The 25,699-nt window shown below is 36.0% G+C and overlaps 1 protein-coding gene across 1 annotated transcript; it reads right to left on the bottom strand.

Moving 5' to 3' along the window:
* Positions 1-116: 116 nt before the first annotated feature.
* On the bottom strand, positions 117-25,607 carry slc18a2 (solute carrier family 18 member 2). The gene is made up of 16 exons (XM_073827012.1): positions 25,541-25,607; positions 25,100-25,273; positions 23,323-23,659; positions 22,888-22,946; positions 22,622-22,705; positions 21,114-21,206; positions 20,340-20,429; positions 20,122-20,165; positions 12,397-12,457; positions 11,865-11,960; positions 9,896-9,974; positions 8,360-8,411; positions 7,868-7,931; positions 6,829-6,948; positions 5,574-5,707; positions 117-2,987 (listed from the first exon to the last, which is right to left on the bottom strand). Exons 2-16 carry the CDS (start codon positions 25,230-25,232, stop codon positions 2,883-2,885), a joined length of 1,551 nt encoding a protein of 516 aa, XP_073683113.1. The 5' UTR covers positions 25,233-25,273; positions 25,541-25,607; the 3' UTR covers positions 117-2,882.
* Between the last annotated feature and the right edge of the window lie 92 nt (positions 25,608-25,699).

The following is a 25,699-nucleotide window of genomic DNA, read 5'->3' as shown; positions in this document are numbered from 1 at the left end:
TGAACTAAAATGATTTGTCAATCATGTAAAGTCTCTTTTTTTGCTAAATGATGAAGATCATTCTGGGAAAACAAGCCTTGTGTCTTTTTAAACATTTATTTTCTGTTGCGGTCACACACACACATTACCTTCAGAGCTCTAAAGCTGATGTAAAACCTAACCACCAGACCAAACACTGGATATAAAACCATCAACCCAATCTGCTAGTTGATATAGTTTAACACAAACAAGACATACCAGTCTGAAGGCACACACTGACATTGGCACATACACTAATTTCTGATAAAACAATTCGAAAATAAATGACAATACTCTAAACTGGGTAAACAGGTTAAAAAACAACATCAAGGTTAAAAGACACTGCTGCATCTCAAACACTGGCAGCACATTTACCAATCTGATTAAACCTGCGTAGATACCTTGGAGTTGTGTTTGCACTTAAAACCCTTATGAAAATTAACCATGGCTTTACTACACATAAAACCAAAAAACATGGTTACACAAACACTAATTAACCATGGTTTTGCTACACTAACCATAATTTAACCATGGTATTTGTAGTAAAACTGTGGTCAATATGACAAAAAAAAACATGGTTACTACACGTTTACTATAATAAAACCATGGTTAATTATTGTAAGGGAAATCGGAGCTTGTTTTGGATCATAGTGGAACCAACCTGTGAAGCGTCACATCGTGTCTACGTCGGATGCGACAGATAAAGTCTGTCCACGCTGGACGCGACCGTTGCAAGTCATTTAACTTTGTGTCAGTAAGTCAGAAATACGTTGCGCCGCATTTTCTCTCGACGCACCGCGTCTCTCATGTCTGGACACGGCTTCACCGGCGATTTTGTATGCTGACTCACCCACATTTGTTCTGTCCACAACTGCAGTTGTAATGATAGCAGATTGGAAGCAGGGCACTGTTCCTCAGTTCTAACACAAACATCCTCCAGTTGTGCAGATACTTAAAGCTGAGCTAACATGATTTTTTCTCAAAGGGTAGTTCTGGTGCGTTAAACTGATTGTAGCTCCAGAGGAAACATGCAGTGTTTCAAATCTCTGACTTTATTTTCCGGGATGTATCCTGCAATAAATGAATATGCCTGATATAATCTACTTGATAAACCAACGATCGGAATTCGACATGTTTTTAATATTAGATTAAGCTGTCATTCAGCGTAAGTTTATGGGCTAGACTTCCGGTTCATTATCCTCTATAGTGAAATAACGAGAAGAATAAACGAGCAGTAAACTGTACAACTGTTTGCACTACAAACCAGTGTGTTCATAATTATGATAATACATTAAAATAATATTGTAAGACACACTAATTTGCAAAACGAGTTTTGAGACCAGAAGCCAAACCCATATAATTTACAAATGGCTGGGTCCGCTCTAACGGGAAAAATGAAGTGGATAGGGTCCGTGTACAATAGGACTGTTTGTGAATTCTGTTTCTCAAAAACACATTTATAGCTACACTTGCCATTAAATGGTGTTTGCAGCAGGTTGTCTGATTTTAAGGCATAGAATGCATCTTTATTTAATAATAAATAAATATACAAATAAATTAAAAAGACCTGCACAGACTTCTGACTTCATAAGTAAGCTCACTGCTTTGGACAAACAAATAAACTAAATGAATATTTATAGTCTTGATAAAACCTTAAACATTTTGTAATATGGCTTTAGGATTTAAGAATGTCAATTTAAGGCCATGTTTCATTTCACAGCCAGTTCAGTTTTTAAAATATGATCAATAACACATTTCCTAAAAGCAAAAAAAAAACAGAAAAACAAAAAGTCAAAACTGGGAAAGATTAGTATTGAGGCATTCTTTACAAATAAACGTATTAGCATTCCAGCACATTCAAAGGACTTACTAAAATATATAAATATATATATATATATATACTATATACACTTTAAAAGCAAAATATAATCTAAAGTACCTAAAGTATCCAGATGCTTTACAGCAAAAAATTACTTTTTTTTTTAAATTTAACTAAACTGAAACAGTTTGTCACCATGTATAATCAAAAACTTAGCTGTGGCTCATCTTTGATAGTACAGTACATCATTTTTAGCGGACATCACGCAAGTCACACAAACAAAACGGGCCAGGAGGACTTGTTGACATTCTGCTTGATTATCTGATGCTGTCAGACCTTTTGCTTTTTCATGAAAAAGAAACACTAAAACTTCTTCCAGCAGTGGAATCAAATAAAGTACCAGATTTGAAGAAATTGATCTCAAATGTTCAAGTTTTAATTTGCTTAAAATGTTTTTCAGCTGTTCTCTAATATATATGATGTAGCTTGAACTGATTATGATACGAATAGCATTTTAAGGCCCATTTCAAGGTGAGTTATAATCCATTTATCTGACTCGAATGCACTGATGTTTACGCCTATGAAAAGACTTCAACAGGACCGATAAATACATATATGAAGACCATACTTTCCTACCACCACAGACAAACGATAAATATCCACTACATATCTGTCCATTAAGTCTTACCACCCTGTCTGACTTTTGAACAAGAAAATATGAACATTATGCCGAATATAATTGTAGTTAATGTCTTTAATCCTCTCTCAAATCCCGCATTTTGAATTGCACACAAATGTTATCCATATCGATAAGGCTGTTGGTTAGATATTTCACCCCTCCCACATTGAGAACAAACAGCAACGAGAACAACTTTGGTTTGTTTCAGAAGAACATGACCATCACGACCACAGGACGGTGTGGGACAGATATGGGACATTCGCACAAATTAGCATTGTGGTTTTCTTTAAAGTCTGTTGTTTTCCTCTTTCATACAACAAAATAGATACTCTGGGTGACATACATGGCCGAGGGCTTTGATGAGGACTATTCAGGGCTCTCGGGATCAAAATCGTCGCCCATTTGGTAGCTGGAGCCCTGGGTGGAGTAGGAGCGGGTCTTCATTGAGCAGTTAGAGTCCATCAGAATGGCCTGAAAAAGACAAGAGAGATAAGAAACCATCACTGGTGTGCAGGACTTTATCTAGTGATCTTATTCCACATACAAACCACATCAAAGCAAATATACTGTGTTTACATAAACTTAGCATACATGTTTAGACAAGAATTATAAATGCAGGAAACAATGCCTCACACGCTTCAATGTTAATTATTGATTTGTTTGTTTGCACAAACAGAAAGGAAGAAAACTATTGGAAATCACAAAATCACTTCTGTCTCATTTATGTAATGTGGAATTTTCGATCTTCAACGCTAATAATCCTCGGTAGACCTGGGGCCTCATTTATAAAACTTTCTTACGCACTGATTTGATCTTAGAGTGTTCGTACGATCAAATCCACGTCAAAGTACAGATTTATAAAAAACGTCTTTGACGTGGAAAAGTACTTATCTCCACGTCAGATTCCAGCTTGGCGTACGACCGTTTCCTTGTGGTAATGCCTGGTATTGCAGATAGTTCAGCCTCACTATAATTTGATTTCTTGCGCTCCTTTTTACTTGCCATTGTCACAGAGTTTTTGCTTTAGGAATGAGCTCATTTTATATGTTAATTAATTAAGCAGGGGCGTTTCGACGGCGGAACATTCAGCTGCACACAATTCCACGATCATTTGTGATTTATAACCGAATGACTGGCGTACGCATGGATTTCGTGTGTACGTTCGTTTCTCTGAATCGCTCTTACGATCAAATCAGAAAAGTTCTTAGATAAAATCAAGGATGGTTTCTACGCAAGTCTTTATAAATGAGGCCCCTGGAGTTATGAATGACCAGCAGTGACAAATAAATGAAAGAAGTTCACTTCCAAAATAAAAATTTCCTGATAATTTACTTAACCCCATGAGATCCAAGATGTCCATGTCTTTCTGTCTTCAGTTGCAAAGAAATTAAGGTTTTTAATGAAAACTATCCAGGATTTTTCTCCATATAGTGGACTTTTATGGTGGCCAACAAGTTGAAGGTCCAAACTGAAGCTTCAGTGAAGCTGTAAAGGGTTCTACATGATCGCAGCTGAAGAATAAGGGTCTTATTAAGCAAAATGATTGGTCGTTTTCTACAAAAAATAAAAATGTATGTACTTTTTAACCACAAATGCTCAATTTGCGCTAACTATCATGTTGGAAAGGTCAAGCGTGGTAAGTTCTTCATCTGCAAACTTAAAAAAAACTTGTCCAACATCGTTGTTTTACCTTTTTTTGTAAAGAGTGTTTGACTTTCTTTGCATGTTTGCTTTGTAAACACTGGGTCGTACTTTCACCTACTTCACATGCACGTGACCTTTCCAATGCGAGGTCGAGCTAGTCCAAGCATTTGTGGTTAAAAAGTATATAAATTTCTATTTTTTTTAGGAAATTATTGTTCATTTCACTAGGTAAGACCCTTATTTCTCGGCTGGGATTGTGAAGAGCCCTTTGAAGCTGCGTTGAAACCGCAATATGGACCTTCAACCCATTGGCCACCATTGAAGTCCATTATATAGGGAAAAATCCTGGAATGTTATTTTAAAAACCTTAATTTCTTTTCGACTGAAGAAGGAAAGACATGAACATCTTGGATTACATGGGAGTGAGTAAATTATCAGTAAATTATCTACTGCTGCAGACAGAAATTTTAATTTCAGAAAATGACAAATAAAGAGTAAAGCATTTAACACGAGGGCTTGTTTTGCGATTTCGCACCCGATGTGACCATTTGTGACATCATCAATTGTGGGCGAGGCTGGTCTCTTTCGCAGTACACCACTGCTAGTGAGAGACGGTGGGTTTATTGCACTGAGATTGAATGAGGCTTTGATAAAGAGCGTGTAAGCACAGAGGCGTACAGATCTGGCTTGTGTGCGTGTGCACGTTAGTGCTCTTCAGGAACAGTGTAGTGCTCCTCTTGAGAAAGAAAGACCCTGATGCTTGGCTTTGATCACGCAGCATTTGAGGGCAAATGCACGAGTCTGTTCAGATCAACATCACTCTTTGATCTTAGCTTAAGGGCATCCTGCGCAGTTTTTATTTGTATCCATTGTGTAATATAATTTCCTATTGCAGTCATATTCTATCATGTCAGTGACTTAAAGTTAGAGTTGAAATCAAAAGGAAAGCCTGTGTGAATGGCAGGTGGAGAATGAACATATGGTTATTACTGGAAAAATAATAATGATAATAATGAAGAGAATATGGATACAAGTCAGGATACATCCTTTTTTTTGCATCAAAGTGGAAAAATAACAAATCAAAACTCCATGTTGAAGGCACCATGAAATCATAACTTTATATATGGTTCCTGGCCTTTTTGAAATTGCTTGGTGAATGTTATTATAAAAAAAAAAACACTTGTTCTTCCTCTGTTATTTCTAACATGACTTAGGTCCCTATAATTTTTCGCATTAAATATATGTTTTGCACAAAAACTGAGTAAAATGGATTATAAAAAGAAAATTTACTTGAAATTGTAAATATGTGCATATGAGCTATAGCCCTGCTTTAAGATTTGTGTTTGAGAGTGAGTAGACTGGAATGAGTGTGATGTATGTTGAACTGATGAATGACATATTGTGGGGTCTCACCATCTTTTCCTCGTTGGCGGGAGGATTTCGCAGGAGGTAACAGAGAGGAGCAAACAGGATGTCTACTACACCAATGATGGTCATGAGCCAGGGGAAACCGATGCTCCGTGCGATCGCTCCGCCAGCTGATGGACCTACACAACACATACAAGTGTTAAATGCTGCTTACACATTCCTCTTAAACACTTCCAAGTAGAAATTTTAATTAATGAAAATTAAAGGATTAGTTCACTTCCAGAATAAAAATGTTCTGTTAATTTACTCATCCAAGATGTTCATGTCTTTCTTTCTTCAGTCGCAAAGAAATGAAGGTTTTTGAGGAAAACATTCCAGGATTTTACTCCATATAGTATACTTCATCAGGTTAAAGGTCCATTGCAGTTTCAATGCAGATTCAAAGGGCTCTACACCCGAGGAATAAAGGTCTTATCTAGCAAAGCAATCAGTAATTTTCGAAAAACAAACAAACAATAAAAAACATTTATATACTTTTTAACTACAAATGCTTGTCTTGAACTAGCTCGACCTCATGAATTACGCAATCATGTTAACAAGGTTGTGAATGATGATAAGATTAGGAACTACACTTCCATTCCGGCGTAATAGTCAAGGAAGTTTGCTGCCGTAATAAGGCTGAAGCAGGCGGAGTATTATCAGAAATGAGTTCCCAGCTAGTTTAGCATTTGCACATGTGCTGCGTGATATTACTGCTCCTGCTTCGGCCATATTACGGCAGCAAACTTCCTTGACTATTACGCCGGAATGGAAGTGTAGTTCCTAATCTTATCAGCCTAGAAACTCGCAGCTTTGCATTTCCACCGGTCTTAGTACACGATATAACTACAGAAGAGTCAAGTTTTAAATACAACAAATATGGAAACTCGTTGGTCATTTTTGAACGCGATGCTATTGGTCTAATAGGATTCAATGATCTATGCTAAGCTATGCTAAAAGTGATATCGCCAGAACAGGAGAACGGCTGAATGGATTTCAAAACGGTAAAACTCAACTTATTAACTCGGGGGGAGTTGGAGAATGAGCCTGTTTCCAAAAAAAGTGGAGTGTTTCTTTGAAGACCACTATATGGAGAAAAATCCTGGAATCCTGGCTTTCCTCAAAAAAAATTATTTCTTAGCAACTGGAGAAAGAAAGACATGAACATCTTGGATGACATGGGGGTGAGTAAATTATCAGGAAAGTTTTATTCTGTAAGGGAACTAATCCTTTTTGAATTTTTTTGAATTGGAAAAATTACCAAATGCGAAGCCCATGCAGAAGGCAACGTCAGCAATGGCGTACACACTACCATACACGGACACGTGCCTCAGGTCTACTAGGTAACCCATGATAGGCATCATGGAGGAGTCCACCATACCTGCAGAATTTTTGTAAAAAAAAATTATATAGTATTATTAGCACAACGTCTGTTACATGTCAGGTTTAAATTATTTATGAATTTTACACTCTTAAAAATTTCCATGGAACCTTTCAAATGCAGAAAAGGTTCTTATAGTCAAAAAAGGTTCTTTAGATTTTTTAAATGTTCTTCAAAATGATTCTTTTAGGAACTGTTCACTGAAAGGTTCTTTGGGGAACCAAAAATGGTTCTTCTATGGCATCACTGCAAAAACACTCCTTTGGAACCTTTATTTTTAAGAGTGTTGAACTGAACTGAACACAACTCAAAAGCAGTGGAGCTTTTATTATGCCACAGTTGACCACCGCTTCTCCCGGTCATGCGTATGTAGGAAAAAGCAGCACTGTTTTATCATATCTGTAAAAAGTTTTCACCAGTTTCAACTTAAAAACGTAAGTTTAACAGCTGCCTTAAAATGTTAAGTTAAATCAACTTAAGTCATTTAAACTCACAAGTTAAATCAACTAATTTTGAATGAAATGACTTGTAGTTTTAAGCTGATTTAACTTAAAAACTTAAGGCAGCTGCTGAGCTTAGGTTTTTAAGTTCAGTTATAATGCTACTCTGTGCGTTCGTCACCTGTCTAATAAAATTCATATTAAGTGTCTTTAGGGTTTTTGTGTTTGCTACAAAATAAAACTGGAAAATCAAGGGTGTATGACGTCATTGGCAGGTTACACTAGATAAAATTGCTTATTGATCTGGATTTAAACATTCTTTGACACATTTGGGATAATGTAAGTACACAAGTCAGCAAAATATATAACACTGTTCTAGTGGTTTTTGGAAATTTAAATCAAAAATCTTACATATTGTGCCTTTAAAATAGTACAGAAATATTAAAAAACTTCTAATATAGATAAAGGAGCAAACTCACCAATTGCAAATCCAACTCCAAAGTTTGGCACAATGAGTCCATATATGTCTTTTGCAAGAGGCACCTGTTGGACAACGAGAAGAGCTCAATACAGGAAGCTGGTGCATATATATCTTATTAATTATTGCTGATTATGTGAAAACACCAATTACAGAATACTGCCTTTTCATAATCTTTTTAACCCTGATGTTTTTTTTCCATAAGCAAAATTCCAAATGTGTACTTGACTCGCATCTGAACTTGTTTTCCAGTCTAATCCGATAAGCATCTATAAGAGAACAGACTGTCTTCCTGCTAAGCAGGATATGTCCAGGGCAAAAAGAGTCAGAGCTTTCAAAATAAACTTTCTTTCCAGCCCTTAAACGCACTAGTGGCCCACAACACATCTTAGGCGTCTGTGAACCACAGTAGTATTGAAATGACAGAAAGATAAGGTGTTGAAATATTCACAGGTGTGTAATCCCTGACAAGGATTTAGTCTAAAAAACTTACACAGAGAATGCTGACTCCAACCAGAAGCATCCCTATAAGTGAGCACAGCCATCTACAGAGAGAGAGAGAGAGAAAATAAATGAAGATGAAGCCAACAAATGTCTGCTGTTCTGAAGTAGAGGTTGGGGGGACTAAGACATTCAGTAGCAAAACCTAGATCACATAGCTCGAACAACAGCACTAGTCTTAATAGAGACACATAAAGTTCATAAAATGTCACAGTGCAAATCTAAAGGCACAGAGTTTTTCCACTGACAGTTCAAATGCTTTGCCAGACATGCCTGTCTTTTCTTGAAAACATCTCCAGGCATTTTTAAGAGAATGTCATATGTGACATGGAAATGCAGACATACATCCAGGGTCCAAAATTAACACTGAAAGTGCCAAGTAATAAATGTTTGGCCTGTAACTTAGAAACTGTAACATAATGAATAGCCTATAAGTTGAATTGTATAAAATGATAATTTGACCCTAAATGGCTGATGGAAGTGATCCAGAGAAGTATATCTAACACTCAGAAGCTTAGGGTCAGAAAGATCAGAAAGGAGGATCCATTGAATTGATAGTTTTAAAAATGATAGTAAATACATTTTTATATAATGTGACAGATTTATTTTTAAAATGTCTTTCTATTTAAAAAATTCTAAAAAAAAAAAAAAAAAAAAGATCACCGTCTCCACAAAAATTTTAAGCAGCACAACTGATTTTTAACATGAATAACAATGTTAGTATAATGTATATCTATCTATCTACAGTTGAGGTCAAAAGTTTACATTCCCCTTTCAGAATCTCCAAAATGTTCATAAATGGGATCACAAATTCTTTGGATTTTTTGTGTATTTGAACCCTTTCCAACAATGACTGTATGATTTTTAGATCCATCTATTAACACTGAGGACAACTGTGGGACTCATATGCAACTACTACAGAAGGTTGAATCGCTCACTGATGCTCCAGAAGGGAAAAAAAAAACATGCACTAAGTAAACTTTTGACCAGAATGGAGATGTGTACATTTTTCTTATTTTGCCTAAATATCATATTTTTTAATTTAGTACTACCCTTTGGAGGTTACAGAAGATGGTTACATTCAGAAGACAAAATAAGTAAAATTTGAAACCCTGATCTTCAAATTCAACAGGTTTTCAAATAAGTGTTATAATGTGTTAACTATGGTTACAATTATTCATGAGATTGTACAATGCATTATAAGGTGCATTACAAGGCATAATTGCATTAAAGCTGCTTTTATAATGCATTATACATAAAGGCTTTGGCAGGTGTGACAGAGTTAATTTTGGACCCTAACATGTATATGCCTTTTGCAAGTGCTTATAGTTCATTATAAGTAGTGTGTATAGTATAAGCAAACAAATAAACAGCATGCTGAGGCTGATTTTTTAAAAACACAATTACAAAACCTGGCGACAGAAACTCATTTAGAGCTGTTTCAAAACAGAGGAAGCTGATAGCGAAGCGGAGGAAGATAAGGCAAGAGAAGTAGGGGAAAAAAAACACATTAATTTCCCTCTCCTACCTCCCCATTTTGTGAGCCAAAACGGCAAAGATGTTGGTCCCTATTAGATATGAGATGCTGGCTGGCACGAACGCAATCCCTAAAAGGAGAGAGGAGAGACAGAGAGAGAGAGAGAGAGAGAGAGAGGGGAGAGCTTAGATAAGACGACACAATATCAGTTTGATCTCAAAGCTGCTGTTCGTCTCACAGACGCTGTTATGAAGCTGCTTCTCTCATTCTCCCGCTCCTTCTCTTTCATTAGCTCTCTTGCTTTCCTTTGCCTGCCAATGACACCTCAATATCCTGCCAGACCAAAGACACTCCCTTTCCCGCCCTCACTCTCCCTGTTTCTCTGCTTTCCTTTCTCTCTCTTTCTCTTTATTATCTGTCAAAGCTTTGTAAACAGAAGGAAAACCATGGAGAAACCCAGAAGACACTAACTGTTTAAATTGTGTTTTACAGTCTGGAGTGTTTAGTGTTCTCTATGGAGAACAAGAGTTACTGCTTTAATGCTTTTTTATTTATACAATTCTGGAAGTATGTGGAAATATATCTGGCAGATAAACCCTTCACTCACAAATTATCATTAGCAAAGTGTGTGAATCTGTGGACAGAAATTTGTCATTTGCTCCCCTCACAAATTTATTTTTTGATATTTTTTTACTTGTGGGTGCAGGACACCATAGTTCTTTTACAGTGGACTACCAGTAGAATTGATCGAATTTGGAACCAAAAATTTGATTTCACACTTCGACCTGACTATGTTTAGTTACATACCTTTCTATCAAAGTTATCTGACATTATCAAGATGAATTTGTTCCGACACAGTTTAACTCTTGAGTTTGTCATATTTTACTACCAATTTTTAAATTATAGTGAATAAACTGTGATAATGTGAGAAATTTTGAAGGTGTCTAAATAAATTCTGGTTTGACCGTAATTCATTTGTGATTATCTTCATTTTTTCTTGTCATATTTTATTACCATGTTCTAAACTGAATAAACATAGTTTATCATAATGTGAGAAACGTTGAAGTTGTCTGAATAAATTGTGGTTTGACTGTATATAATAAAATAATGTAAAAATAATATTAAAATAATAGTAATAAAAATGATATATGTAAATATTTTTGTTTTTACCTTTTTTTTTTTTTAATTAAGAAAATTGTTGTCATGACAAAAAAATCTCATTCTCATTAATACAATAATAATAACTGTCCAGTTTAGGCACAATCAATTTATAATAATTAAAACCACCATAAATTATGTAAAACAAATGCTAATTTGATGTTTACTAAAAATGGTACAATTTACAAAAAAAGGTAAATTAAAATATTTTTTATTAAACAACAAATGATATATTTTATTCTATAACTATTTATTAAATAGTTAATATATAAATAGTTGATATATATATATTTTTTATTATTAATATATATTTTCTAATAACTATTTTTTCTTCATGCCATTTTTTCCCAGTAACACTTTACAAATTACAACAAAAAGATCAAATTAAAGTAAATAATTTTATTAAACAACAAATAATATATTTTATTTATTAACTATTTATTAAATAGTTATTTATTAAAAATTGAACTAACATGAACTAACAATTAACTACTGTATTTGTATTAACTAACATTAACAAAGGTTAATAAATACTGTAATAAATCTATTGCTCATTGTTTGTTGACATGTTAATTAATACATTAACTAATAGAACCTTATTGTAAAATGTTTTTTTATTTATTTTGCTCTAAATTACAACCTGGACATTTTTATTGATATTCACTGTCTTTAGCTTGTGTCCCTAATTTAATTAATATACTAATAAAAAAATTCGGCTTTATTTGCTGTTTCTTTCACTTTGTCCACATTTTACTGTAAATTTGGACCTATTTTCTATCTTGCCCACAGTAACAGTTTTTCTGAAAGACTGAATTGAAGAAACGTGTAAGTGTGCACATTAACAAGAAGCACATTCTCCAACCTAGCTGCCATTTCCGGGGGCACATAGTCTCCATCATCCAGATGGGCAGAGCTGGCTCCAGCATAGCAATGGCCATGTTAGCAAAACAAATGGAACCTGAAAAAGAAAATGAGGAGGGTAAGTGGATTCATCCTCTGAAGAATTCTCTTTCTGTCCATCTCTCCCCCCTCCCTCAGCGCCCATTCTTTTCCTTCCTAAGATATAATAAACAGCATCATCTTGCCCGTGCACTCAGGCCACTGTAATTGGAGAGGAGGGGAGGCAGAGACAAACACAGATGTGTTTCTTGACCACTTCACTCTCTCTCTCTTTCTCACATGCACACACACTTGACACTTTCTTAGTCTTCTCTCACTGAAAGATGACCCTCTTACATCACCTAGTGTCACACATAATTGACTAGTAATTGACTAAACCATTGGTTTCTTTCATTACATGTATTCAAAAACACACAATTTCCGAATACATTCTTATCTAAAACATTCACAATATATAAAAGATAATCCGGTTTATTTTTTTGTACTGGTCAGACCTGCTGCGATGAGGATGTATGGATCCTTCATGAGGGTAATTAGTGAAGTTCCTTTTTGGCTCTGGGAAAAAAAAAATTAAAACATGAGTTCATTATTATAAAGTTTTTAGTTTACTGAAATTGCAAACAATGTACCCTGAACATCAGTGTTACTGTGGGAAAACAACAGCAATAAGGCCCTTGCCAGTCAAAAACGTACAGTCAAACCAAAATTTATACAGACACCTTCAACATTTCTCACATTATCACAGTTTATTTGCTGTAGTTTAGAAAATGGTAATAAAATATGACTCAAGAACTCAAATTTTTGCTCCCAAATTTTTTATTAATTTTATTGGTAGTCCGGTGTATGAAGAATTTTTGGGTATAATATGTCACAGTTTACTTCATTTTGCTAATCCACTTTTCATAAATGAACTATAGTGTCCTGTACCTACTAGTAAAAAAAATTATAATGAATAATGTTTGGTTTGACTGTATCTGTATACTATATAGTGTCAAAGCAAACAAAACCCGGATAGCATAGTCATCCATTTATTCCTATGGGGAAAATTAAAAGAAACGATTAGTAGATTTTTGCTATATCTGAAGTGAATGGCACAACATTCTGAACGTTTTTTTCTCCTAATTAAAGCCAAATTTGACATGTTTGCTTTATATATTGGAATATAATAATTTAATTCCATTAGCAATCTTGGCGTCACTCAGGTCAGGCATGTTTTTCTAAAGGGATGTACGTCAGGGCGTATAATTCTATTTGAAAAATCTCACGCTAGTCACCACAGCGGTTCCCATGGAGATGGGCTCCTTGAGAGCCAGACGAAACAATATATATATAATGCCCCGTACGCAGTCTGTTCCCTTTATGACACCTCTAAGCGATCAATGAAAAAAGATCACAGTCAACTTTGTGAGTAACAAAATATACCAGACTTAACTGTCCATATTGATGTGGGAATTGTGGCATCTCTAGTGGAAATGTCTAAGCTACATTTCTTGAAGGGACCGAAAGATTTCAGAAACTCTTTAGGTATGACTGTTTTGCCAATAGCAAGGTAAAGCATATTAGTTAAAGGGCTAGTTCACCCAAAAATGAAAATTCTGTCATTACATTTCTGTCATGTTGTTCCAAACCCATAAAACCTTTGTTAATCTTTGGAACCCAAATTAAGATATTTTTTGATTAAATCCGAGAGCTTTCTGACCCTGCATAGACAGCAACGCAACTAACACGATCAAGGCCTAGAAAATTAGTAAAGACATAATTTTTTTTGTTTGTCATGAACAGTTAAACTGTCCGCTGTTCTTCAGAAAAATCTTTCAGGTCCAACAAATTCTTTGGTTTTCCAGCATTTTTGTGTATTTGAACACTTTTCAACAATGACTATATGATTTTGAGATCCATCTTTTCACACTGAGGACAACTGAGAGACTCATATGCAAGTATTACAGAGTGTTTAAACGCTCACTGATGCTCCAGAAGGAAAAACCATGCATTAAGAGCCAGGGGTGAAAACTATTTGAATTTGAATATCAGGGTACATTTAACTTAATTTGTCTTCTGGGAAACATGTAAGTATCTTCTGTAGCCACTAAAGGGCAGTACTAAATTTAAAAATATGATATTTAGGTAAAATAAGAAAAACTTGCACATCTCCATTCTGTTCAAAAGTTTTCACCCCCCAGCTCTTAATGCATTGTTTTTCCCTCTGGAGCATCAGTGACCATTTAAATCTTCTGTAATAGTTGCATATGAGTCCCTCAGTTGTCCTCAGTGTAAAAAAGATGGATCTCAAAATCATACAGTCATTGTTGGAAAGGGTTCAAATACACAAAAATGCTAGAAAACCAAAGAATTTGTGGGACCTAAAAGATTTTTCTGAAGAACAGCAGGCAGTTTAACTGTTCAGGACAAACAAGGGACTCATGAACAACTATCACTAAACAAAAAAACAGCTGTGGATCATTCAGGTAACAACACAGTATTAAGAATCTTTGGGGTGTAAACTTTTGAACAGGGTCATTTTTATAAATTCAACGAATTTTTTCTCTTGTGGACTATATGTAAACGTCTTTTATGTGAAATATCTTATTCAGGTCAGAACTAAATAAACAATAACATGGGTTTTGTATGATTCCTCTTATTTTGGTAAAATAACATTTTGCAGATTCTGAAAGGGGGATGTAAACTTTTGACCTGAACTATATAAGAATACTTTTTGTACACAAAGAAAACAAAGATAACGACTTTATTTAACAATTTTTATTGTTCCATGTCAGTCTTTGACATCTAGTACCAAGACGTATGTGCATTCCTCATTGTAAAGAAATGGCCGTACTGACGATCTCTTTTAAGGGGCTGTTTTTTTTTTTTTTGTTTTTTTTTTTGGAGCAGTCACCAGGCAATGACTGACAATCACCCCCCACCAGCGCAACGCCACCCCCCACCCCCCACCCTCATTAAATCAGCGTTTCTTTACTCCACTTCACTGCACATACTGCTCCTCTGCGGACATGTCATTCCACTCAAAACACCCTGTCACATTGCCTACGCACTGCCTAACCAGGTTAATTAATTCTGTGAATGGTCTTATTGAAGGACACAGCCCCCAAACAATTAGTTGTCACTCGCTGCCATTCTTTCCCATAATCCTGTTGAATATTGACACTCTAGGACTGGTGGCTTCTGAATGAAGGATCTGACTGGGCATAACTACGTCCTGATGTCCAAACATTATTGATTTAATTGATTACTTATTTGAGATGACAGGTCCATCACCTTCTGGTCTTAACTGTGGTATGATGACAAAAGAAACTAACCTTTTAACCAATGTCATTCAGTTCTGTTGAAAATATCATCTTTATGTCACATACTTAAAGGAGAACTCCGGTGTGATATTGACCTAAAATGTATTGAATCATGATACCGAGTGTGAACGTACCTTGCATATTTCATCTCGGTTTGTGTCCAGCTGTCCGAAATCTGGGGTCAGTTAGCCGATGCTCACAACAGGTTGTCAATGAAAGTCAATCGGGCATCGAAGGAGCCATGTAAATAAATCACTGTTTTAAGCCATTTACGAGGCACAAAGTAGCTCCACACTTCATCGGTAGACTTCCTAGGGCCCTGACATTTAAAACGAGACATTGAGAACTCAGAAAAAGCACCGGTAGTTTATTTACAAGAAGATTTATACAGACATCTTCCACCAGGAACAGAGCAGTCGCCGCCATCTTAAATGTAGTCACGATAAATCGAGTGTGGAGCACCAATGAATTTATCAGGTTATCAACGTATCAGGTTGTAGTTTCCTTCGTGCTCGACACTCGACTTATCGTGACTACATTTAAGATGGCGGCGACTGCTCTGTTCCTGGTGGAAGATGTCTGTATAAATCTTCTTGTAAATAAACTACCGGTGCTTTTTCTGAGTTCTCAATGTCTCGTTTTAAATGTCAGGGCCCTAGGAAGTCTACCGATGAAGTGTGGAGCTACTTTGTGCCTCGTAAATGGCGTAAAACAGTGATTTATTTACATGGCTCCTTCGATGCCCGATTGACTTTCATTGACAAGCTGTTGTGAGCATCGGCTAACTGACCCCAGATTTCGGACAGCTGGACACAAACCGAGATGAAATATGCAAGGTACGTTCACACTCAGTATCATGATTCAATACACTTTAGGTCAATATCACACCGGAGTTCTCCTTTAATCATATGAGAGCGTTTCGTAGTTAGTGTATATTAAATCTTTCAAAATATTCAAAAATTTGTGTTGCTGTCTTAAAAAATGCTAGACTCACTTGACTTTATTACTCTTTTACTAACAATATACAAAAATAAAGATCCAACTGAGAACCTTTTTTTTCCAGTTAGGCCAGAGAAGAATCATATTTGTTTTCCCAAAGAACCTTTTTGTGAACAGTTTTTAAAAGAATTTTTTTTTCTTAGGCTATGTTTACACTAGTGTGTTTACATTTTAAAACGTATAACCTTTGCTATGGTTATGCCTGTCGTTTACACTACTCCCGCATTTTGACTTTCACAAACAGACTTTCGAAAACGTTGCAGACCCTGTTTTAGTTAGCGACTCCAGGGTTGTGTTTCAGTGTAAACAGACCAAAACAGAAACTTTTGAAAATGATGGCATGGCTACCCACATTTATTATCCTTGATGACGGTGTAGACAATAACATCATGCTCATTGTGTGCCTGCAGGTCATGTGACATACATTTTCAGTTGTGTAGTGTGGACGGAAATTGTTTCTGAAACGCAGTGAAAACACTAGTATAGACGAGGATCATTGTCTTTTTTAAATGCTATTTTAAAATGAAAACACACTAGCGTAAACAAGGCCTAAAACACAACCCGGAGCTTTCAAACTAAAATAGGGTCTGCCGCATTTTTGAAAGTATTTTTTTAATAGTGTAAACGACAGGTGTAACCGTAGCAAAATTTCTGTGTTTTAAAACGAAAAAACTGCATTTTCAAATTTATCCATTTTATCCATTATGACAATGATGTAGTTTTTCTCTTGCATTTTTAAAAAGTTTCATGTATACACAACATTTTCAAAACGATTCACGTTTTTGCCAGTGAAAACTGGCAAAAATGCTGTATTACGTATGCCAGGCCAGCAGTTGGCGCACTGTTTGCGCTTGCCTTTAAAATCGAAACGTTTTGTGCATGTCTATTAGAGCAGTGGTTCTCAACTCCAGTCCTCAAGGCCCACTGCTCTGCACATTTTGTATGTTTCTGAATCTGACACACTCAGTTCAGTTCATGGATCTTTCTCCTAATGAGCTGATGATCTAAATCAGGTGTGTTAAATGAAGGAGACACACAAAATGTGCAGAGCAGTGGGCCTCGAGGACTGGAGTTGAGAATCACTGTATTAGAGGATGGATACCCGAGCCGAGCCCAACGGTACCCGACGGAACCCGACGGGCCGGGCCGGGTTCGGACAGATATTTAGAAAGGAAGCTCGGGTTCGGGTCGGGCTCGGTCACATCAGCGCTATAGTGCACCTGTGTTATAACAGCGCTTTTTGCCCCGTGTGCACTGATGCGCTCATCTGTTGACATTTCCGAACGCCTTCCTACAGTTGCTTAATAAAAGCGGGCTTTCCACACAAAAAGTGCATGTGTCATTAGTATGAGAAAGTGTCGGGCTGGGATCGGGCTCGGACATAAATATCTTAATGCCTGTCGGGTCGGGTTCGGTTACTGCTCTGTCGGACGCGGGCAGGGCTCAGACAGAAAAATGCGGCCCGATCCGCACTCTAATGTCTACATACCTAACATGTACTGGTGCATTCAGGTCATGTCGGATACACTGTATTTACGAGTTGAACGCACATGAACACAGCCACAAAGTCATTATTACGAGTGGGAATCTCAAAATTTTCTTTAAGCCCAGAGTTTTCGAGTTGAGGGCATGTCAGTAAAAAAAACATGTGAAAGAGTAGATGAAGAATCTATATTGACGGACAATTTGTTGAAATGAATAAAATGATTTTTTTTTTTTTTGTAAAACTATGTAAGTTAAAATACAAAATATTATATTATTGTATAATTAGCATAGAATATATAATGATCACCTTCATAAATTGGATAAAAACAATGACGGACATTCTTTTCATCATTTTGTAGATTTAAAAAAAATTGTTGACTTTTATGTAGAAAAGTTAAATCGCCATCTTGTTCTGACCAAAGTGATTGAACCAAAGACTTTATAAATAGGAAGACTGTGCACTCCTTATACTTATGAATGGGAAAAAGTTCAACACCCAATATGGCGAATAAGCCCCACCTTCTAAATGAAAGAATCAATCGTTGATTGATTGAGTAAAGTCACTGCGTCACTGCAGCTGCAGTTAGAAGCTCTGGTTCCTATAAAAACAGGCAGCATTCGCAATCTCTCACACTCATGACTGTGCACTGGCTGCTCTAGCCTGACAAAATAAGTCTTTTTTAATGCTATTTAGGCATTAAAAACAACAATTATGAGGCAGTTGTTGTCAGATTTCACTAGTAATTTCAAATATGAAATTTAAACGTAAGCTTAGTGAACCATTTTGGAGAGTGTTATGTTTCCCCATTCAAATATAGGAACTGCACTTGCATGCCCGAAAGGCGTTTCAAAGATGGCCGCCGAGTAAAATGACTTGCCTTAAAGGGACCTGACGTTCAAGCAGAGATGTCAACTCCTAAGTACGAACGTCCCAGGAGGACTTGAATGCGGCATACACATGCGCATTATCATTTTCAAAGATTCACGTTTTTGGCTGAAACTGTTGACGCCATCTCAGGAGCTATTTACACGACAACGTTTTCAGCCAAAAACAGGAAACTTTTTATGCGTTTTGCCAGTTAGTTTACACGACAACAGCGTTTTGGGGATTGAAAATGCGAACAAACAGCACGTCAACTACTGGCCTGGAATACATAATACTGCGTTTTTGGCAGTTTTTGCAGATATGCGTAAACGTAAATCATTTTGAAAAACATTGTCGTGTTTACATGAAACTCTTTAAAGTGTAGTGAAAAACTCATTTCTGTTTTTCACTACATTGTTGTCATGTAAACGTAGCCTCAGAAGTCCAAAATGCAGAGAAAAATATGGCCTCTGCATGTTGAGCATGATGTCACAGTTTTAAAACCCTTTAGATTCCCTTTAGATTTCTTTTTAAGTTTAGTTATTGCTGGAAAATAGTGGGTTAATTGCTTCATTGCTCATGAAAGATGACGAAATCTCAAAATCACCCAAACTCAAGTATACACACTGTCTGTAGGGGCACTTGGGGTCTCCGTAATAACTGATACCCATCAACCCCATTGATCAAAGTCAGACATGCTTTGATTGGATCAGCCACTCCACTGTACACTTCCTATTACTGTGACACAAACCAAAGCATTATTTCAAATACACTGTCCCTCTACAGACATTGCTATCAACGTGCACTACAATCTGCACTGTAATCCATATAACATATTTTCAATCCCAAATACATACTGAGATTTAAAAATACCCAGTGTGAGAAACGCAAACTCCCCTTGCAAATCATTCTAGTCCTGTTACTGATAAGAATAGACCAATCATAGTATGAAACACACATCATTCCTAAAGCTGCTTCTCCCAGTTTTTGCCCACAAGAGGAATACCAAGCAAAGATTCATTGTTAAATTTATATTTTCCCATTAAGGTACAATTACAAAATCAAAAATGAGCAAAACAATTGCAAAAAAAGAGGCCAAATCATGATTAATAGGATGTGCTAGGTCATAGTAAGCCTCTTACTCAGGATATTAGCCCAAAGAAAAAGACATTTTAAATCCCAAATATCATTGTAAATAACAGTGGAGCTATAAAGCCCAAGCATTCACACATTCTTTGTCAAAATGCTCACACAAATCCTTTCAATTGCAGAGCTTGACTCTTAAAAATAAAGGTGCTTCACGATGCCATAGAAGAAGTTCTTTGTGGCGAAAGAAGGTTCTTCAGATTATAAAAAGGTAGGAAAGAGATGTTTCTTTAAAGAACCTTTGACTGAATGGTTCTTTGTGGAACCAAAAATCGTTCTTCTATGGCATCACTGTGAAGAACCTTTTGAAGCACCTTTTTTTAACAGTGTAGGTGAGTGTTTATCTAATGCAATACATGACTACTAACCCCCAAAACTAGTGTTGGAAAACAAACCGTTAGGAAAGAAGGTACTGTACTCACCTCTGGTTCAACCTTAGAAGGCTGAAGCACAAACAGCTGCAGAGCTGCTCATGAAAATGAGAAAAAACACATCAGATGTGAAGCCAATATTGCTTAGCATCAGAAATTCAGTTATAATGGATTTCTGTCACCAGCATTCAATTCCACATTTCTATCAATCTCATTGTTTGATTGGAAAAACGTTGGGAAGCTTAAAGAACAGAGATTGATGAACTCACCTCCATCAAGCACTGCCAGCACAGCCAGGATAAGGAAAGGAGCCGTCTTACCGACAAACTCATACATGACGCTGCCAAACGGAGGGCCAACTGCACAACACACACAGTATATACAGTAAACTGCATACTAATGCACCTTAAAGTACCTTTACTTTGAAAACTCTTGACGTTGCCAATATGCTTTGAATTAACACAACCCACAAATCCAATACTTATTGCCCTGCAGAACAGTTTACACAACCAAGGTTACAAAACCACAGTAAAACAATAAAGTGTAAACCCATTTCAAGGCTGAAACCATCCAGATGAATACAGTTTTATAGGTTTTGATTGAAATTATTGTGCTCCATTTTTTCTGCTCTTTACTTGATTAACAAGTGCAGTATTTGTGCGCTTTAATGACGACAACAACATGTAATCACATTTAAGAGCATGATAGCTCTTATCCAGTGGATCAGAATTTTGTTATGCTTTACTTCCCATTATGAATAAAATAATAGACTATCAAGGATTAAACATCCTGCTACAGTGGTTAAACCATGATATCATTAACGGGAAGCACTAGGTTGAGGCCCTACTCAGGGCATTTCTTCTGACCACTGCTCTTGGGCTTTGAACATGCCACTTAAAGTTACCTCTAAACCTTAAACTCCAAGCCACTTAATGCAAAAGCATAACCCCCCAACATAATGTTCTTTCTTTGCTCGGTATGGGTTTGTACCTGTGCAAACCAAGTTTTGCAGATCAAAAACATTTTAAACATACAGTACACACCCAAAACTCCCATGGCTAGTCCTCCAAGGGCAATTCCTATAGCATTTCCTCTTTCCTCATCATCTGTGTAAACACTTGCCAGCATCCCCATACCTGCATAATTATACAAAGAAATAGTTAGTTTCAGAGGGTAAAGGTTTTTTGTTGTATGTCGTCTGTATTAGACATTAGTACACTACCAGTCAAAAGTCGACTGTGAGATTTTTTATGTTTTAAGTCTCTTCTGCTCACCAAGCCTGCATTTATTTGATCCAAAGTACAGCAAAACAGTAACATTTTGAAATATTTTTACTATTTAAAATAACTGTTTTCTATTTGAATATATTTTAAAATGTAATTTATTTCACTGATTTCAAAGCTGAATTTTTAGCATCATTACTCTAGTCACATGATCCTTCAGAAATCATTCTAATTTTTTGATTTGCTGCTCAAAAAACATTTATTATTATTATTATATTAAGCAAAAATCTAAATGTCTTTATTATCACTTCTGATTAATTTAAAGCATCCTAGCTACTCCTAGTATTAATTTCTATCATTTCTTACCAAAAAGATTATACTGACTCCAAGCTTTTCAATTGTATAGTGTATAATGTTACAAAAGCTTTTTATTTTTGAATAAATGCTGATCTTGGGATCTTTCTATTCATCAAAGAATCCTAAAATTTTGTAAACAACTGTTTTGATATTATATTGATAATAATAATAGTAGAAATGTTTCTTGAACAGCAAATCAGCATTAGAATGATTTCTAAAGGATCATGTGACAGTTAAGACTGGCATAATGATGCTAAAAATTTAGCTTTGGTCACTTATTACAAATAAATAAATTAATAAATTAAATTGATCAATTGCATTTTAAAATATATTCAAATAGAAAACAGTTATTTTAAATAGCAAAAATATTTCAGAATTTACAGTTTTTGCTGTACTTTGGATCAAATAAATGCAAGCTTGGTGAGCAGAAAGAGACTTCTTAAAAAACTGGTAGTTTATGTCTGCTTATATTATTATTTTGTGCAATATTGTGCAATAATATATTTACGATTTCTCTAGCTTTTTTAGCATTCATCAGTATGACAAAAATATTTTATGCTTCTTTTGGGGTGTACATGTAATTTTGCATTCTTTTCAAAAGATTAAGACAAATGTGAGTCCTGACAATATCAGCCCTTTAAATTCTAGCAATATAGCAAAAAACTCTATAAAATATGATTTTTACAATGAAATAACTAATCAGAGTGTTTCAAGAGCCAGTTTTAAAGTCTAGATCCAAGGCTGTACACATCTTTGACTAGGAACAGGGTGTATTTTACACAAGCATCTGAAACACCATTAACATTACAGTAGCTTTATGCATGTAGAGTTCTAAGAACATCAAAGTCAAATGCGTTTTAGTGCACTCAGGTTTGCAAACGTTGCACTAAAAAGGTACAATAAAGCATTACATTTTAGCTTTTGACAGTATCCTTTTGTATTGTAACGTAAGGTTGCACAAAATCTGTTACCCGCCACAGAAGAACAGGAAGAGCCGACACCTTGTAGAGATCTGGCCAAAAACAGCAATGTGTAGCTTGATGAAAACGCAAACACTTCACACAGACAAAGAAAAACACAGAAAAAGTACATATATTTATCATAGAAATACACACAACAGATCGTTTGCAGCTAGTTGTCATTATTTAAAATATTACATTGTATAAAAATATGGCATCTTCTCCACACATTTCCATAAAGATTCTTAGAAATGAGAAATTATGCTTTATGTACTCACTTAGGGTTGACACAAACATGATGCAGAAACCAGCAAACATCGGGATCTGGTATCCTATTCTGCAATTATGAAAAAAAAAAGAATCAGGGAGTTAACTTGCATTTGACCACAAACATTGAACTTGCAGTGCTGGCATTGTTCATAAGTAAAATTAAGATGTTATATATATACACGCTCTAGTGGGATCTGTTCAATGCAGCGGTGCTGAATTAAACTTGCCTGGCCAATATTGTGCACGTAGAGGGGTGACGGCACATGCACGAGTGACCACACTATTGCTGATCACTCACCAGACGCAGAAAGAGAATTGCACTGCAATATTCACCTTACTTACACTCCATTTACACACACAAACATATGCAATCTCATGCTCCTTTTGAGAGAAATGCTAGTTGGTGTACTTTCAAAGTTAAACGTCTGACTTTACCAACCCACCTGTTAGTTAGGGGCCCTATGAAGGGGTTAGTAATGAGCTGTACTGTTGCTTTAGATGCAAACAACAGACCCACTTTCACATTCTCATTCAGAAGCTGGTCATTTGCTTTGGGGCAGTCAGACTTATTTGGAGGGAGTGTCACAGAAGTAGGAGCCGGGGTCATCGGGCGAGCCGTGCTCATCTGTGGGCTGAAGCCGGTTAGGCGTGTTGTGTTATCGTACAGAGACACAATGCTCTGAAAGGTGCCAGATGGGGAAAGAGGAGACACAGAGTGATTCCGGACCGACTGAGCAGCCTCATCGTCCACTGTGTACAGGTAGCTTGGAATAATAGGCACTGCAGAGAGAAAAGAGAAGAGATAGTGATATCATTTGTGATCCTGGATCACAAAACCAGTCTTAAGTAGCACGGGTATATTTGTAGCAATAGCCAAAAATACAGTGTATGGGCCAAAATTATCGATTTTTCTTTTATGCCAAAAACCATTAGGATATTAAGTAATCATTTTTGATAAAGATATTTAGTAAATTCCCTACCATAAATATATAACAATGTAATTTTTGATTAGTAATATGCATTGCCAAGAACTTCATTTGATAAAGGCAGTTTTCTTAATATTTAGATTTTTTTGCACCCTCAGATTTTAGATTTTCAAATAGTTGTATCTCTGCCAAATATTGTCCTATCCTAACAAACCATACATCAATGGAAAGCTTATTTATTCATCTTAATTTTAAATCTCACCCTTATGACTGGTCTAGGGTCATATTTGTCTTAAGTTATATCCTACAATACTTGAGGTTTCACAGCTATGTTCTACTCTTAAATATAATATTCAGAAACTCACGAATCAATTTTAGACACCTATAAACACTGTTTACTAATCATTTTCCAGAGAAACTAAAGTTCAAAGATTTATCTAGCTGTGTAAGGCCACATTTGACCTTTCTCGTGAACAATTGGGTTTTTTTAGATGCGTTTGACATTATCATGCGTAAATAACCCACAGGGACACCGTGTGCGATAACGCTCAAAAGCCTCTTCATTCAACGACAGGTTCAGTTTTCGCCTGGTTCCATCTGTATGTACACACAGGCCATATTCATCGTGTGTATTATTTCCAGCTTAATTACCGTGGCCGTTTCTTGGCTCACGGACGTGAGAACAAACAAAGACAGTTTAGTGCGGACGGAGCTCTGGCAGAGTTTTAGGACATGATACTTTAATTCAGATCAACTGCAGCCACCAGAACAGCTGACAATTTAGTTTACACGGGGAAACAGGTATTTAATTAGGGGTAAAGGTAATTTATTTACTATGCTAGTATTAAGCAGATTAATCATTTAACTTTTAATGCATGTTTTTTTCGAGCAAATACAGTTTTAGAAATAATTGAATCAAACAATTGATTTAAATTAGTGGAAAACTACTTTAAAATTCATTTCCAAATAATTTTTTTCCAATGATAATTTTATTTAAAAAGACCCGCCCTATTAATTATTTACACGCATTTCGTTTGAATTCACATTGTTATAAAGCATACATAATGCAAAATATATCACATCTGAAAATAGGCTGTGAATATATGAAATGGTAGGTTTTGTGAATATTACCTTTATTTTCTGTTATGACAGCATCATGTTTTATCATAAAAATGCATTTTATGTATATAAGCCGTGTATGCATGCACAGTTTATCATTGGTCGCCTTTAGGGATTTGTGCTCTCGGCATCATATGTGCCTGCACATGTAACAGGTGTGAACAGTAGCACTTACCGACCACCGTCAACAGCATGTTGTCCAACAGCAAAGCAATGAAAACGATCAGGAGAATCAGCCTCCGAGACTGTCGCTCTTCTCTTAGCCATGTTAATAAACTAAAATCTCTAAGAGCATCAAATAGTCCCATTTTAATTAAATCCAACTGCCAGAGAGCGAGTGTAAAAGATCCTGCAAGAGCAAAAAAAAAAAAAAAAAAAAGACTGTCAAAGAACATCAGTGACCTCAAAACATTATAAAATGTTTAATAGTACTGTATGGAAAGAAACTTAGAGGGAACATGATTTCTCTAATATGAGAGAATTGAGAAACATGTTAAATAAAGTAAATGTACACATATACAATTATGAATATTTATGCACTTAAGTTAGCACTTATTTTTTTACAAGTCTAAATATTTGCGATGAATAATATATCAAGTATGGTTTTAATTCTTACCTTATAAGCACATTTGCATTGAGCTTTGCTGTCAGATCCCGGGTGAAAGGCACGCTGGATGCGGAGCGTTTTAGTTGCTTGAATGGTGTTTGACGTCACGCTGTTTCACAGAGAACTCAAATGGGGTGTGCGTGCTGTGACACGGGCGAATGAACCGTC

This window comes from Garra rufa, chromosome 21, assembly GCF_049309525.1.
Source record: "Garra rufa chromosome 21, GarRuf1.0, whole genome shotgun sequence".
Lineage (NCBI taxonomy): Eukaryota > Metazoa > Chordata > Actinopteri > Cypriniformes > Cyprinidae > Garra > Garra rufa.
The sequence above is the reverse complement of the archived record's forward strand: the minus strand, read 5'-3'. Positions and strand labels throughout refer to the sequence as shown.

Excerpts from the sequence above, each read along its gene's own strand:
- slc18a2 (XM_073827012.1), bottom strand. The coding sequence starts at position 25,232 with ATGGGACTATTTGATGCTCTTAGAGATTTTAGTTTATTAACATGGCTA. Across the intron at positions 21,207-22,621 it reads TTCCTGTTCTTCTGTGGCGG|GTATGGGGATGCTGGCAAGT; the intron begins GTAACAGATTTT and ends ATAATTATGCAG. Across the intron at positions 12,458-20,121 it reads CTTCTAAGGTTGAACCAGAG|AGCCAAAAAGGAACTTCACT; the intron begins GTGAGTACAGTA and ends TTTTTTTCCCAG.